General features: G+C 48.7%; 1 protein-coding gene and 1 long non-coding RNA gene across 7 annotated transcripts in view; one reads left to right on the top strand and one right to left on the bottom strand.

Moving 5' to 3' along the window:
- Positions 1-12,043, bottom strand: part of LOC137562716 (uncharacterized) — a 258,806-nt gene that overhangs the window by 83,391 nt on the left and 163,372 nt on the right. The gene's annotated exons all lie outside the window — the stretch shown is intronic.
- Positions 1-12,043, top strand: part of SMARCA4 (SWI/SNF related, matrix associated, actin dependent regulator of chromatin, subfamily a, member 4) — a 105,207-nt gene that overhangs the window by 68,933 nt on the left and 24,231 nt on the right. For all 3 annotated transcript variants that reach the window (XM_068274323.1, XM_068274321.1, XM_068274322.1), the window contains 4 exons: positions 1,911-1,957; positions 2,056-2,222; positions 3,399-3,562; positions 5,429-5,656. In XM_068274323.1, the coding sequence (XP_068130424.1) occupies positions 1,911-1,957; positions 2,056-2,222; positions 3,399-3,562; positions 5,429-5,656 (606 nt within the window). The remainder of the gene's footprint in view (positions 1-1,910; positions 1,958-2,055; positions 2,223-3,398; positions 3,563-5,428; positions 5,657-12,043) is intronic.

The raw sequence follows: 12,043 nt of genomic DNA, 5'->3' as shown, positions 1-12,043 counted from the left end.
CTGGATTCAGTACAGTATATCTATGCCCCGTGAGACTTCATATTCGCCTCAGGGATGTAGATATATGTACCTTGCTGCGATCGCGACATCTAGTGGCCAAATAGTAAGAATAAACACACAATGCATTAAATCCCCTATTAATTAGCCCCTTACCTTCCCCACTCTCCCAAAGTTACCAAAATACTACACTTGTAAAAAAAAAAAAAAACATAGCTTAGGGACTCAACTTTTTAATATGTATGTAGTGAGTGTATATTACTTTTTTCTTTTTTTTCTTCTTTTTTTTGCAAATAAAGGCTTGTTATTAGTGGTATAGCGTAAACGAATGCAAAACTGAAAAATGCACCCTTCCTTATAATATTTATACTTAAAGAGACTCTGTAACAACAAAAACCTCCCCTGGGGGGTACTCACCTCGGGTGGGGGAAGCCTCCGGATCCTAATGAGGCTTCCCACGCCGTCCTCTGTCCCACGGGGGTCTCGCCGCAGCCCTCCGAACAGCCGGCGACTGTGCCGACTGTCAGTTCAATATTTACCTTTGCTGGCTCCAGCGGGGGCGCTGTGGCGACTTTCGGCACGGAAATAGACGGAAATACCCGATCTCCGTCGGGTCCGCTCTACTGCGCAGGCGCCGGAAACTTGCGCCTGCGCAGTAGAGCAGACCCGACGGCGATCGGGTATTTCCGCCTACTTCGGCGCCGAGAGGCATCAGAGCGCCTGCGCAGGAGCCAGGAAGGTAAATATTGCGTCACCGCTGTACGGAGGGCTACAGCGAGACCCCCGAGGGACGCAGGACGGCGTGGGAAACCTCATTAGGATCCTGAGGCTTCCCCCACCCGAGGTGAGTACCCCCCCAGGGGCCGTTTTGTCGTTACAGTTCCTCTTTAATAAAATATTGTCGCCATACACTGTACTGTGGTAACCGGGACAAATGGGCAAATAATATGTGTGGTAGCACATTTTGTTTTAAGGCTAGTTACACACCGGGACGTTGCGTTATAGTGGACGTTATGGTCGCATAATGTCCCCTAACGCAACGCCTGCCGGTGTTGGTAGAGGCCGTTGAGTGAGCCGTGTTAAGCGGCTCTTTCCGCATTAGGGCAGTGAGAGTGGCGCTGATTGGCCGGTGGGACCACGTGATGCGGAGTGAAACACTCCGCATCACGTGGTACCGCCAGCCAATCAGCGGCCACCAGTGCAGTGCATATTGAGTAGCCATGTGCGCGGCTACGTAGCAGCCTCTCCCCGCCCCAACACTGAGCATGTGCAAACAGTCTAACGCGGCTTAAGCCGCTGGAACGCTATAGTATGCTGCACGTTCTGAAGAACGTGCAGCGTTACATGTAACGCAACGTGGGCAGTGTGAACAGCCCCATTGACTTTGTATTGCTGTGAGTTGGGGAGCGTTACAGGCTGCACTAACGTGCGCCTGTAACTTCCCTGTGTGGAAGCAGCCTAAAACGCTAATGGTTGAAATATTTTTTATTTTTTCCTCTTCTTATTCCCATTTAAAATGCATTCAGAATAAAATAATTCTTAGCAAAAGTACCACCCAAAGAAAGCATAGTTGGTGGCAAAAAAAATATATATCTAGATTTTAGTTGTGATAAGTAATAGTTATTGGCGAATGAATGGGAGGAACACTGAAAGGTGAAAATTGTTCTGGTCCATTAGGGGAACACCACCTGTAGTGGTTAATGGCCAGTAGTAGTGACTTTGCCAATGCTTACACACCATTTATATTTTATGCAGCCATTTCAGAAAATTACCCTTGGAAGTCAGTCACATGACCCAGTGATCTGGAACTCTGGCGGCAGCATCCTTCTTTGTGCTCACTCTATTAATTGTGTGGGACTAATTTAGGACTCTAGAGGGCACTAGACTCATGTTGTTCTTTTATTTCTGTACAGGAGTCTTTCTCGGAACACTTGGGTTTTACAGGAGGCATTGTGCAGGGGTGCGTATTCTGCTCACTTACCTCGGTAGTAAATGCTTCCTTAGTCCCCATAAGTCGACTTTTAACTAAATGTAACCCATCTCGTGTTTGCTCTACAGGCAGGACCTCTACCGGGCCTCTGGAAAGTTTGAGCTGCTCGATCGCATCCTTCCCAAACTGAGAGCCACCAACCACAAGGTTCTTCTGTTCTGTCAGATGACCACACTTATGACCATCATGGAGGATTATTTTGCTTATCGTGGCTTTAAATACCTCAGATTAGATGGTAAGTAGAATACAGTAGTATCTAAGTTTTCTACATGTGTTGTGCATTCTCCTAGGGGTACTTCAGATAGGTTTAGGGGGTTACTTGGGCTGGACAACGTTAATTGGAACCAATCTTTTGTCTTAGAAAACAATGAATCTCATATGAACAAATAAGTATTTTAGCTACCGTAATTAAAATGTCTCCCGTTGACCAAATGTACACATGGGTGCTTTTGGTTCTGTATTTATTTTTTTTGTAATATAGAACTGAAAAAAGGAGAGGCTGGTGGCAAGGAAAGAGACTGGGGATAGAGGAGGAGGATGAAAAGAATGGGAAGGAAATTGGAACGGAGGGTGGGAAATCAGTAAGGCAAAGTGGGTAGATGAGAGGGGTGGAAGAGGTGTATAGGGTGGTGAATGGAGTGAAAAGGAGGGAGGGGGGAGCGTTTAGGATTGTGATGGGAAAAGGGGAGGGGGGTGGGGGTAGGAAGGTAAAAAGTAAAGAGGGGAAGATGAGAGAGGAGGAGAAGGGGTAGAAGTAAAATGAGGGTGGGGGGTTGGTTTTAGGTTATTCTTTAATGCAAGATAGATCAGCATAGTTACCCTTCAGGTCTGATAATCTCTTGATGGGTAGAAGTGGATGAGGGAGGGATTGATATCCTCTGGCTGTTTCCTACCATGAGCCCCTGCTGAGCTCCATAATCTTGTGCCTGCGCGTGGAGAAGCCGATGCTACTCCATGGCAACGCAAGGCTTCCGGTTTCCGTGGCCATGCACTGTCACTTTTCACAGTGCTAACCTTATGGTGGAGAAAGGGACGGACAGATGCCGCTGACGGCAGCATGGTACAGTGTTCTCTCCCTCCTCTCTCTGACTATAAGAGCTGACCGATTCTTAGTCTTATGCATGCGCGGGGGGTATACAGTAAACTGAAATACCCAAGATTCCATTTCCTTGGTGGCAGCGGTGGTTGGGAGGAGGGGGGGTCGGGGCATAATTTTTACACAAATAACTTCATATATAGTAGGAAAGAAAACAAAGAAATGTATCACAAATTAAGTAATGGGAAATAATTTTTAAGGTACAGTTCTCAAAGTAATGCTCGGTTAGCTTTAAATGAGTCCGTATACATTTCTAATGCAGTATAAGGTTCAGCCAGATGAACTCATTATGAAATGCCTTATCTGTTTCTGTAGGGACTACAAAAGCGGAGGACCGCGGAATGCTGCTGAAGACCTTTAATGAGCCTTCCTCAGACTTCTTCATCTTCCTGCTGAGTACTCGTGCTGGAGGCTTGGGCCTCAACCTGCAGTCTGCAGACACTGTTGTTATCTTCGACAGTGACTGGAACCCACATCAGGTATGCAGGGGGGGAGGGGTGCTTCAGCAGTTTAGGAACCTCCATGTAGTCTTATAAACCTTTCCATTTTAATCACTTTCGTACCAACAGTCTCTGGCCCCTCAAGGACCAGAGACCGCTGGTACCGAAGGACGGCACCTCCTGATGAATCGCCATGCATGCCCACCGGTCACGTTGCTCCTCCATCCCCTCAGGCAGTCCTCTCTGCCGTCCCTCTATGATGGCAGAGCTGTGTGAGCAGGTCAAGAGTCGCTTTCATTGGCTCCTGACGCTGTCCATCAATGTAAGCCAATGGGAATTGGCTTGGCGAGTGACCTGCGGCATGGAGAGAGCGGGATGATTGAAATCTACGTTCCGGCAGCAGTAAGGGGATCAAAACCGGGAGTAGATTTCAATCAGCACAGTCCGAAGGTAGTTAACAGAAAACCTAGTTATTCTCATTGCGCTTATAGAAGAGACATGCAGGGCTGCTTAGATGCTGGTGTGGCAGGGTTTCTGTAAGGAGCGGACTTGTCACTTTAATTGTGCCTGAGGCATATCTGATTTTGATCACTAGATCGCAGTGGGTTACTGTATTCTCTCCTTAGCAAGCACTTATATGTGCTTCCTAGCTGTCCTTGCCTATGTATGTTCTTAAAGGACTTACGAGGCCAAATCTCGAAATTTTGGTCATTACCTGTTTCATATTAGAATCCATAGATGAGTTCCTCCGCTCCCTCTGTCCCATTCCGCCTGAAATAAATTTATTACATTGCCCCCAGGCTGCGACCTGACCCCACAGCACGGGTCGTCTCCTATGCCACAATCAAGATGGCCGCCGCCAAGATCCGCGCCTGCGCAGTACGCATGGCGGAGAGTGTGGCTGCGCAGCTCTCCGCCCTCGCGCGCACATCTCCATGCGTACTGCGCATGCGCGGATCTTGGCGGCGGCCATCTTGATTGTGGCATAGGAGACGACCCGTGCTGTGGGGTCGGGTCGCAGCCTGGGGGAAATGTAATAAATACATTTCAGGCAGAATGGGACAGAGGGAGCGGAGGAACTCATCTATGGATTCTAATATGAAACAGGTAATGATCAAAATGTCGAGATTTGGCCTCGTAAGTCCTTTAATGTTTGCATATAAATATCATTTTCTTTTTATTCTTTAGTTTTCTTATGTTTCGGTGCTCACAGTATGCCATAAATATTGTATTTACATAGATTATAATTATTTGTCCTATGTTTGCGCTCCAAGACTTATTTATCATTTCCTGGTGTTGGCTGGCATCATAATGAGGCTTGGTTCCGGCAGTGCACCGGATGAAGTACATGCATCTATGACGCGTGTCCTAGTCCGGCGGGGGGGGGGGGTGGCCACGCCTCCCCTCCCCTCCCCATCACGGTAGTTCAGGGTTCTTAAGGCAGGATGGACGCATTGTACACCATCTCCGACGAAGGACGGAAGTCCGATACGCGTCAGATAGGTGCCGGGCCACCTTGTGCGGTAATCCATCTCATCCAGGGCAAGCATTTATTAGCTAGCTGCAGCTATGCAGGTTTAGTATGACTAGCCGGATGGCGGTGTATTGTTCTATGTCTGATGTCTCTGCTTTTGCTGCAACTTAAGCTGAATTATTCACTGTTTAATAGAAGGGATTGTCCTTCTTACCCTGTGTTACTTATTGTATATGTATGTTAGCGATATTGCCCACACTGTGTAGCTCGACCTGTGTGGAACTTTTTTAATTGTTTTTAAAGCATCCTTTTCTTAATAAAGATTAATATTATTAAATATGGAGCAGTAGATATTGTCTACTCTAAGATGTTATGGACGTCTGTTTATGATTATACTGACTCATCACTTCTGTCTGGTCCCCTGTGCACAGGATCTGCAGGCCCAGGACAGGGCACATCGCATAGGTCAAACGAATGAAGTGCGTGTGCTGCGCCTCTGCACAGTCAACAGCGTGGAGGAGAAGATCCTGGCAGCGGCCAAATACAAGCTGAATGTGGACCAGAAGGTCATCCAGGCTGGAATGTTTGACCAGAAGTCGTCCAGCCATGAAAGGAAAGCATTCCTGCAGGCCATCCTGGAGCATGAGGAGCAAGATGAGGTCAGAAGAGCATCTCTCATTTATTCCCCTCTATTTGCCTCTTATCCCTCCCTGACCTGTATCCTCCTCAGTGTTCTCCCCAGGCCTAATTAAGTGGGCGGGCCGCCCGGCTGATTTGAATGTCCGCCCACCTGCTTTCCTGCCCGTCTAACTAGAAAAAAGTGGTGCTGAAAAACTGCAGCCATGAGCACTTCATTGCTATCAGTGGCCGTCTCAGACAGTAGCGAAAATCTCCGCTATACACTGCAGGAGACTTCTCTGCCTGTGTGACCTCCTCCTGGTACAGTGATTGGCTGGGTAGGTTGTAAGGGGCGGGACCATGCTCTGCATACTATGGGTCGGGAGTGAGCTTGTGGAGTGTGTCAGCATCAGCTTCTCCCTAGTGCTGTGTTTCTACAGTACTCTGCTAGTCCGCCCCACTTTGCTGGCTGCCTGTGTCTGCGTTGCATTCACATGTATTAACTCGCAGGCAGCTCAGCTAGTGGAGGCGGCTGTCTGATACACATCTAGTGTAATAATGTCGTGCAGGCAGGCTACTGCTGTGGGGGGGGGGGGGGGGGGGAGGCTCTCTGTGTGGAGACAGCCTGAAGCTGCGGGCAGATTGTCTCTCACACCCAGCGAAACCAATGTGTTCCCTCTGTCGTGGGCTGGCTGCATGAATGTCAGCAGCCAGTCCCATCCCTTCCGAATCCACACAGCTCCGAGGCAGACTCAGTGCACAGATAAGATCAGGCAGTGCACGGCATTGAGCTCTGCCTCCCCGCCCCCCTCTCCAGCTTCTCTTCAACACAAGCTGCTCTGATTTATGCCGCTCTGATGCTGGGAGAACTGCACAGGAACTGGTATGAGATCTCTGTGTCCACTAATAAGCAGGAACACTTTTTATCTGCTATATTTCAGTCTGCAGAGATTTCAAGCTAGGGGACCTGGGAAAACAAGCAAACAATGACTGCAGTCAGCTGCAATTTAGATAAGCTGACTTGCTGGAGATGGAGGATGGTGCTGAATGCTGTCTGTGTCAGCCTGCCTCATTGCCCATAAGTGCTTATACCTTACTTGATTTACAATTGTAAAAAGTTGGCCTAGAGCAGTAAAAAGCACAAATATGGTTGTGGTAGTTGGGCAAAGTCTGTTAAAAGTTGCCCACTGATGCAAAAAAGTAAATATGGAACACAGTTCCTGTGTTGAAGGTATGTGCAGGCGGCTTGAAAGGGCAGTGTGTGGGTGGGGAGTGATTCTTGCAGAGTTCACATGCATGTAATTTCATATGGATGTTATTTACTGCTGGGGTCCAGCGGTATTGCAGATAATTTAGTATAATACTGACCCCTGTACACTATCTGCAATACCCCTCGACACCAGCAGCAAATAACAGCCATATAAAAAGCAAAAATCCCCCCCCCCCCTCCTTTTGAAATGCAACAAACACCCTTGTATGATACGTGAAATTGACCGACATATTAAATGCAATGATCACCCCTAGTATGAAATGCAACTATAACAGTGACCAATATTCAGTGTTCTCGTCAGGCACTTTTACAGGGGTGCTTCACCCAGCTAATTTTGGTAAGCACAGGCTGTCATCGTTTTTCCTCCTCACCCTTTGCGGTAAGCAGACTTGCATCTGCCCTGAATTCCACACCCCACCCGGCTACTTTTTCATGCCACCCGGCTGGAAAGAATTTCTGGGGAGAACACTGCTCCTTCCCCTGTCTTATCCTTCCTCCTCATTCTAGGTTGTTTCTTTGTCTTGCTTTAATTATCCTTTTCATACGTCTTTTTTTTTTTTTAATTCCTTTTAAAGCAAACCTGAAGTGAAAATAAACTTGTATGTGTAGTACAGCTAAGAAATAGAGCATTAGTAGGAAAGAAAGGAGTCTCATATTGTTTTCCAGTACGTCGAGAAAAATACAAAAATAAAAAAAACTTCTGTATGCAAAAGAGCTTCTATGAGCTATTTGACCCAACTTGGGTGAAAAACAGTCCTGTTTTCGGAAGCACTTAAACAGGCAAGAAACAGAGACCGCTTGAGATAAGGTTTTACTGCAGGGGAGTTCAAAGGGTCATCAGCTCTGCTCTGTTTTTTACCTTAAAATACACTGTGTGGTTTGTAAACTGCAACTTGACAGAATGGTGCAGTGTTATAAGAAAAAAAAAGCTATATACCGTATTTTTCGGACTATAAGTTGCTCCAGACCGTAAGACACACCTAGGTTTGGAAGACCGAAACCAGGGAGGCTCCCTTTGCTGACCGGCTATTTGCAATTGACACGATTATTGGCCTGGGGAAGCAGGCTTAGACCCGTGCAACGCGTTGCCTGTGCTAAATAAATAATGCTTTGTCTATACAAATCTGGTCAGTGAGGTAAGCCACCTAATTTTTTTTTCGATTTTATCTTGATTTTAATCCAGTTTTATTCACACTGGAGCGCCTCTTTACCCAAATTGTGTAGCCCTATTGGAAGTACGGTTGGTCTTATAGCATACAGTCTTATTGCTAGTAACCACTGTCAGGCTTGGCACAAGGTCACTTTAACCTTTTCGGGACCGGCCACCTACCCCCCTTAAGGACCAGGCATTTTGCGCGGGAAGGGGGTGCGCGCGTTTGGGGGGGTCAGGCGGCCGGATCCCGTCTGTGGCTGCCTGGATTTGTGTCCCCCCATGGTGGCCTGGGCCCCCCCCTGCTGCCAGCAGCCTTCACTTACCTTCCAGGCTCCAGCGATGAGCCGCACGGGACCCTCTTCTCCAGCCGGCATCTCCGTTCTGTCTGACGATCAGTTCCGGGTCGCGGCTTGATGACGTCATCAAGCCGGGACCCGGCGCTAACGTCAGACGGAGCGGAGATGCCGGCCAGAGCGGAGGGGGGCGCCGATCGTCGCTGGAACGGCAGGGAGGTGAGTGGATCCTCTTCTTATCCCCCCTGCCGCCGCAGCTGTCAAACTGATCACTACGATCTGACGGCGATCGTAGTGATCATGTGATCAGCAGCCATACGCGATGGCTGCTGATTACTCGGGGGAGATGTCGGCTGTCATATGACAGCTTAATCTCCCCCTCCGGGTGCACACGATCGCGTCGGGAGCGGAAACTGCGGGCGTAGGATCTCATAGAGGCGGTCCCGAAAAGGTTAAGTTTGTCTAGTCAAGAATGCATGTTAAATATTTCTCATCCATTGCATTCCATATCTGAGCACTAAATCAGCTGTGCTGTATGTCGCCATAGCGACAGTTGCCTAAAGTTAAAGCGACCTGAACTAACTGAAAGATGAACAGCAGCATAATAACCTTTAAACAAAAAACATTTTGTTACAGCTGATACAAGTCCTGCAATAAATCTGCTCTGTTTCTACTTCATGATTCATGGAAGCAGACATATTGGTAACCTCCTGTGCTTTCGAATGAGCTTATCTCTGCTGTGGCACTCATGTGACACGGGGGAGAGATCAAATTACAACTTGTGATTTAGAAACATATGAGGAGTAATTAAACAGGCTAAACTCTCCAAATACAAAACAGGGTGCAAGAGTTCAGGTCCAGTTTAAAGCGGTATTGTCACCATAAAAATCAAATTTCAACAGCAACTGGTCTGAGTGTATTAAGTGATAAAGATGCTAATCCTGCATTCAAAACTTGCAAACCTTTTTCTGCTGTTATGGTTTGGAGTTATCACATACTTTATGAGCATTGGCCCTAGTGCCAAACAGTGCCAAAGAGTTGAATGCTGGGAGTTATTTTTATCTATAATATATTCCTCCTGCTCACTTGTGTTTACAAGCAAGGCTGAGGTGACTCAGCGATTGGAAGATAAGACAGTGTAGTTCCTAGTATACACCTCAGTGGGAGTGTCTGAAGACACTGGGAGGAGGGCAGCTAATGAATACACAATGAGCAAGAGAAGGAAGGGGGAAAAACAAGAGTCAGGGAAGATATGATGTCAGCATTAGCTTGACAAGATGGCCACTGCCTAGAATAGGATTTTCTGCTTTTCCTTTATAAAATTCACAGGAATCAGTACATGGATAGCACAATACATCTGTTATGCAAGTAGAACTAGTATTTATCTACTTATATATGTGTTTTTTATTTTAGGTTAGCATGGGTGGTGCTTGTTCTTTAACTACTTCCCGACCGCCGTATAGACAAATGGCGGCCGGGAAGCTGACGCCGCAAGGACCGCCGTATAGACAAAATGCGGCGGTCCTTGTATGGGCGTGGGCGGAGCGATCGCGTCATCCGTGACGCGATCCTCCGCCGGGAGTCGGAAGCCTGGCATTTTGCCTCTGCTCGCCGGCCACTTAGCAGAGCCGGCGAGCGGAGGAATCCGTAACAATGGCCAATCAGAATGTATAAGGCACTTTGTTAAGTAAACAAAGTGCCTTATACGTGCTTCCTCCTCGCCTCGTGGTCTCATTGTTGCAGAGACCACTAGCGAGGAGGAAGCACTTTGTGAGTATACAGCACACACGTTTTTTTTTGCCTACAGCCCCCCTGATCTCCCACCCCAGGCCTCATACCCCCCCTGATCACCCCAGCAGACCCCTGCCAGCACCCTTGCACCCCTTTAAAAACCCCAACCCCCCCACCTATCACTAACTTTAAACGCTATCCCCTGCGTTAGGTCCCTAACTGCCTCCTAGTCACCCCTGATCCCCCCCCCCTACCTTTAGATCACCCCCAGACTCCATCCCAGACTACCCCCCTGTATACTGTATACATCTGTATACAGCTACCTTACCCTCTGATCCCCCTCTGATCCCCCTCTGATCACCTGTCTATCACCTGTCCATCACCCCTTGGCACCCCCACCCATCAGAGCAGACCCTAACTGCCCCGCGGGGGTAACCGATCACCTGCCCAGGCCCTCGATTGCCCTCATACCCCCCTTCTGATTACATCCCCTGCTCTTTGTTTACATCTGTCCTCCCCAGCAATCACTAACTGATCTGCGATCAGTAACCCCCTGTGTCTGCCTCTCATCAGATCAGGACTCAGTTTGCCCCGTGCAGGCTCCTGATCAACCCCCCACTCCCTCAAATCGCCCTCAGACCCCCCCCCCTAATCACCGTCCAAGTGCATTGTTTTTGACTGTGCTGCGCTTGTATTCGATTGTGCTGCGCTTGTATTTGATTGGGCTGCGATTGTATTTGATTGTCCCGTGATCTGCTTCGATTGTCCCGTGATTGTTTGATTGCCTGAGACCCCACTTCCCACCACACCCTCCCCCCCCCCACCACACCCAACCCCACCCTCCCCCCACCACCTCCAACCACCACCTTCCGAGTGCATCAGATTTGCTTGTGCTGTGATTGGAGTCGATTGTGCTGTAATTGTATTTGATTGTCCCGTGATCGGCTTCGATTGCCCCGTGATTGTTTGATTGCCTGAGACCCCACTTCCCGCCACACCCAATCCCACCCTCCCCCCATCACCTTCCGAGTGCATCAGATTTGATTGGGCTGTGATTGGAGTCGATTGTGCTGTAATTGTATTTGATTGTCCCGTGATCGGCTTCGATTGCCCCGTGATTGTTTGATTGCCTGAGACCCCACTTCCCGCCACACCCAATCCCACCCTCCCCCCATCACCTTCCGAGTGCATCAGATCTGCTTGTGCTGTGATTGGAGTCGATTGTGCTGTAATTGGATTTGATTGTCCCGTGATTGTTTGATTGCCTCTGAGACCCCACTTCCCACCAACCCCAATACCTCTCAAATACTCCCTTTTTGCTAGGTAGGTGCTCTTTTTTTCTGGGTAGTCTCGGAGGAAAACCCCATAAATTTAGCAATCCAAAATGGCAAGAAGGGGGCTTTCCGATGACGAGGTATACAGGTATATGGACCAGTCGGATGAGTTCTTTTGGGAAGAATCATCCGTCGAATCTTCCGGGTCCAATTTTGAACCTGTAGAAAGCAGTGGTTCCCTGACCGATACTGATGACGAGGCTATGGTCCCGGCTACAGCCAGGCGTACCAGACCCCAAGTCGTTAGACCGCAGGTGGCGCAGGATCCGCCTCAAGGGCAGCAGGGTGGTGCTAGCGCTGTTGATAGTTTTCTTGGTGAGGCAGGCACCAGCAGTGCAGCATCTCCTGGACTTAGTGCCAGTGCTTCCGTAGACCCTGACGAAGTGGTGAGCGTCAGCATGGAAGTGGAAACTGGTACGGTGGCAAGTGCAGTAGTACCCCCGTCGCAGCCACCAAGAAGAAGACGGGCCCGTAGTACCCATAGACTCCCAGAGGTGCTGGCACAACCAGATTGGCAATCCCCTGATTCCGCCGCACCCGTAGTGCCCCCTTTCACCGCCCAGTCTGGAGTCCAGGTGGCGACAGCTCATCTAGGAACGGCCCTAGACTTTTTGCAGCTGTTCATCACCCAGGTTCTCCTGGACTTA

This window comes from Hyperolius riggenbachi, chromosome 3, assembly GCF_040937935.1.
Source record: "Hyperolius riggenbachi isolate aHypRig1 chromosome 3, aHypRig1.pri, whole genome shotgun sequence".
Taxonomy (NCBI): Eukaryota; Metazoa; Chordata; class Amphibia; order Anura; family Hyperoliidae; genus Hyperolius; species Hyperolius riggenbachi.
Note: the sequence above shows the minus strand (reverse complement) of the source record. Positions and strands in the feature narration are given on the sequence as shown.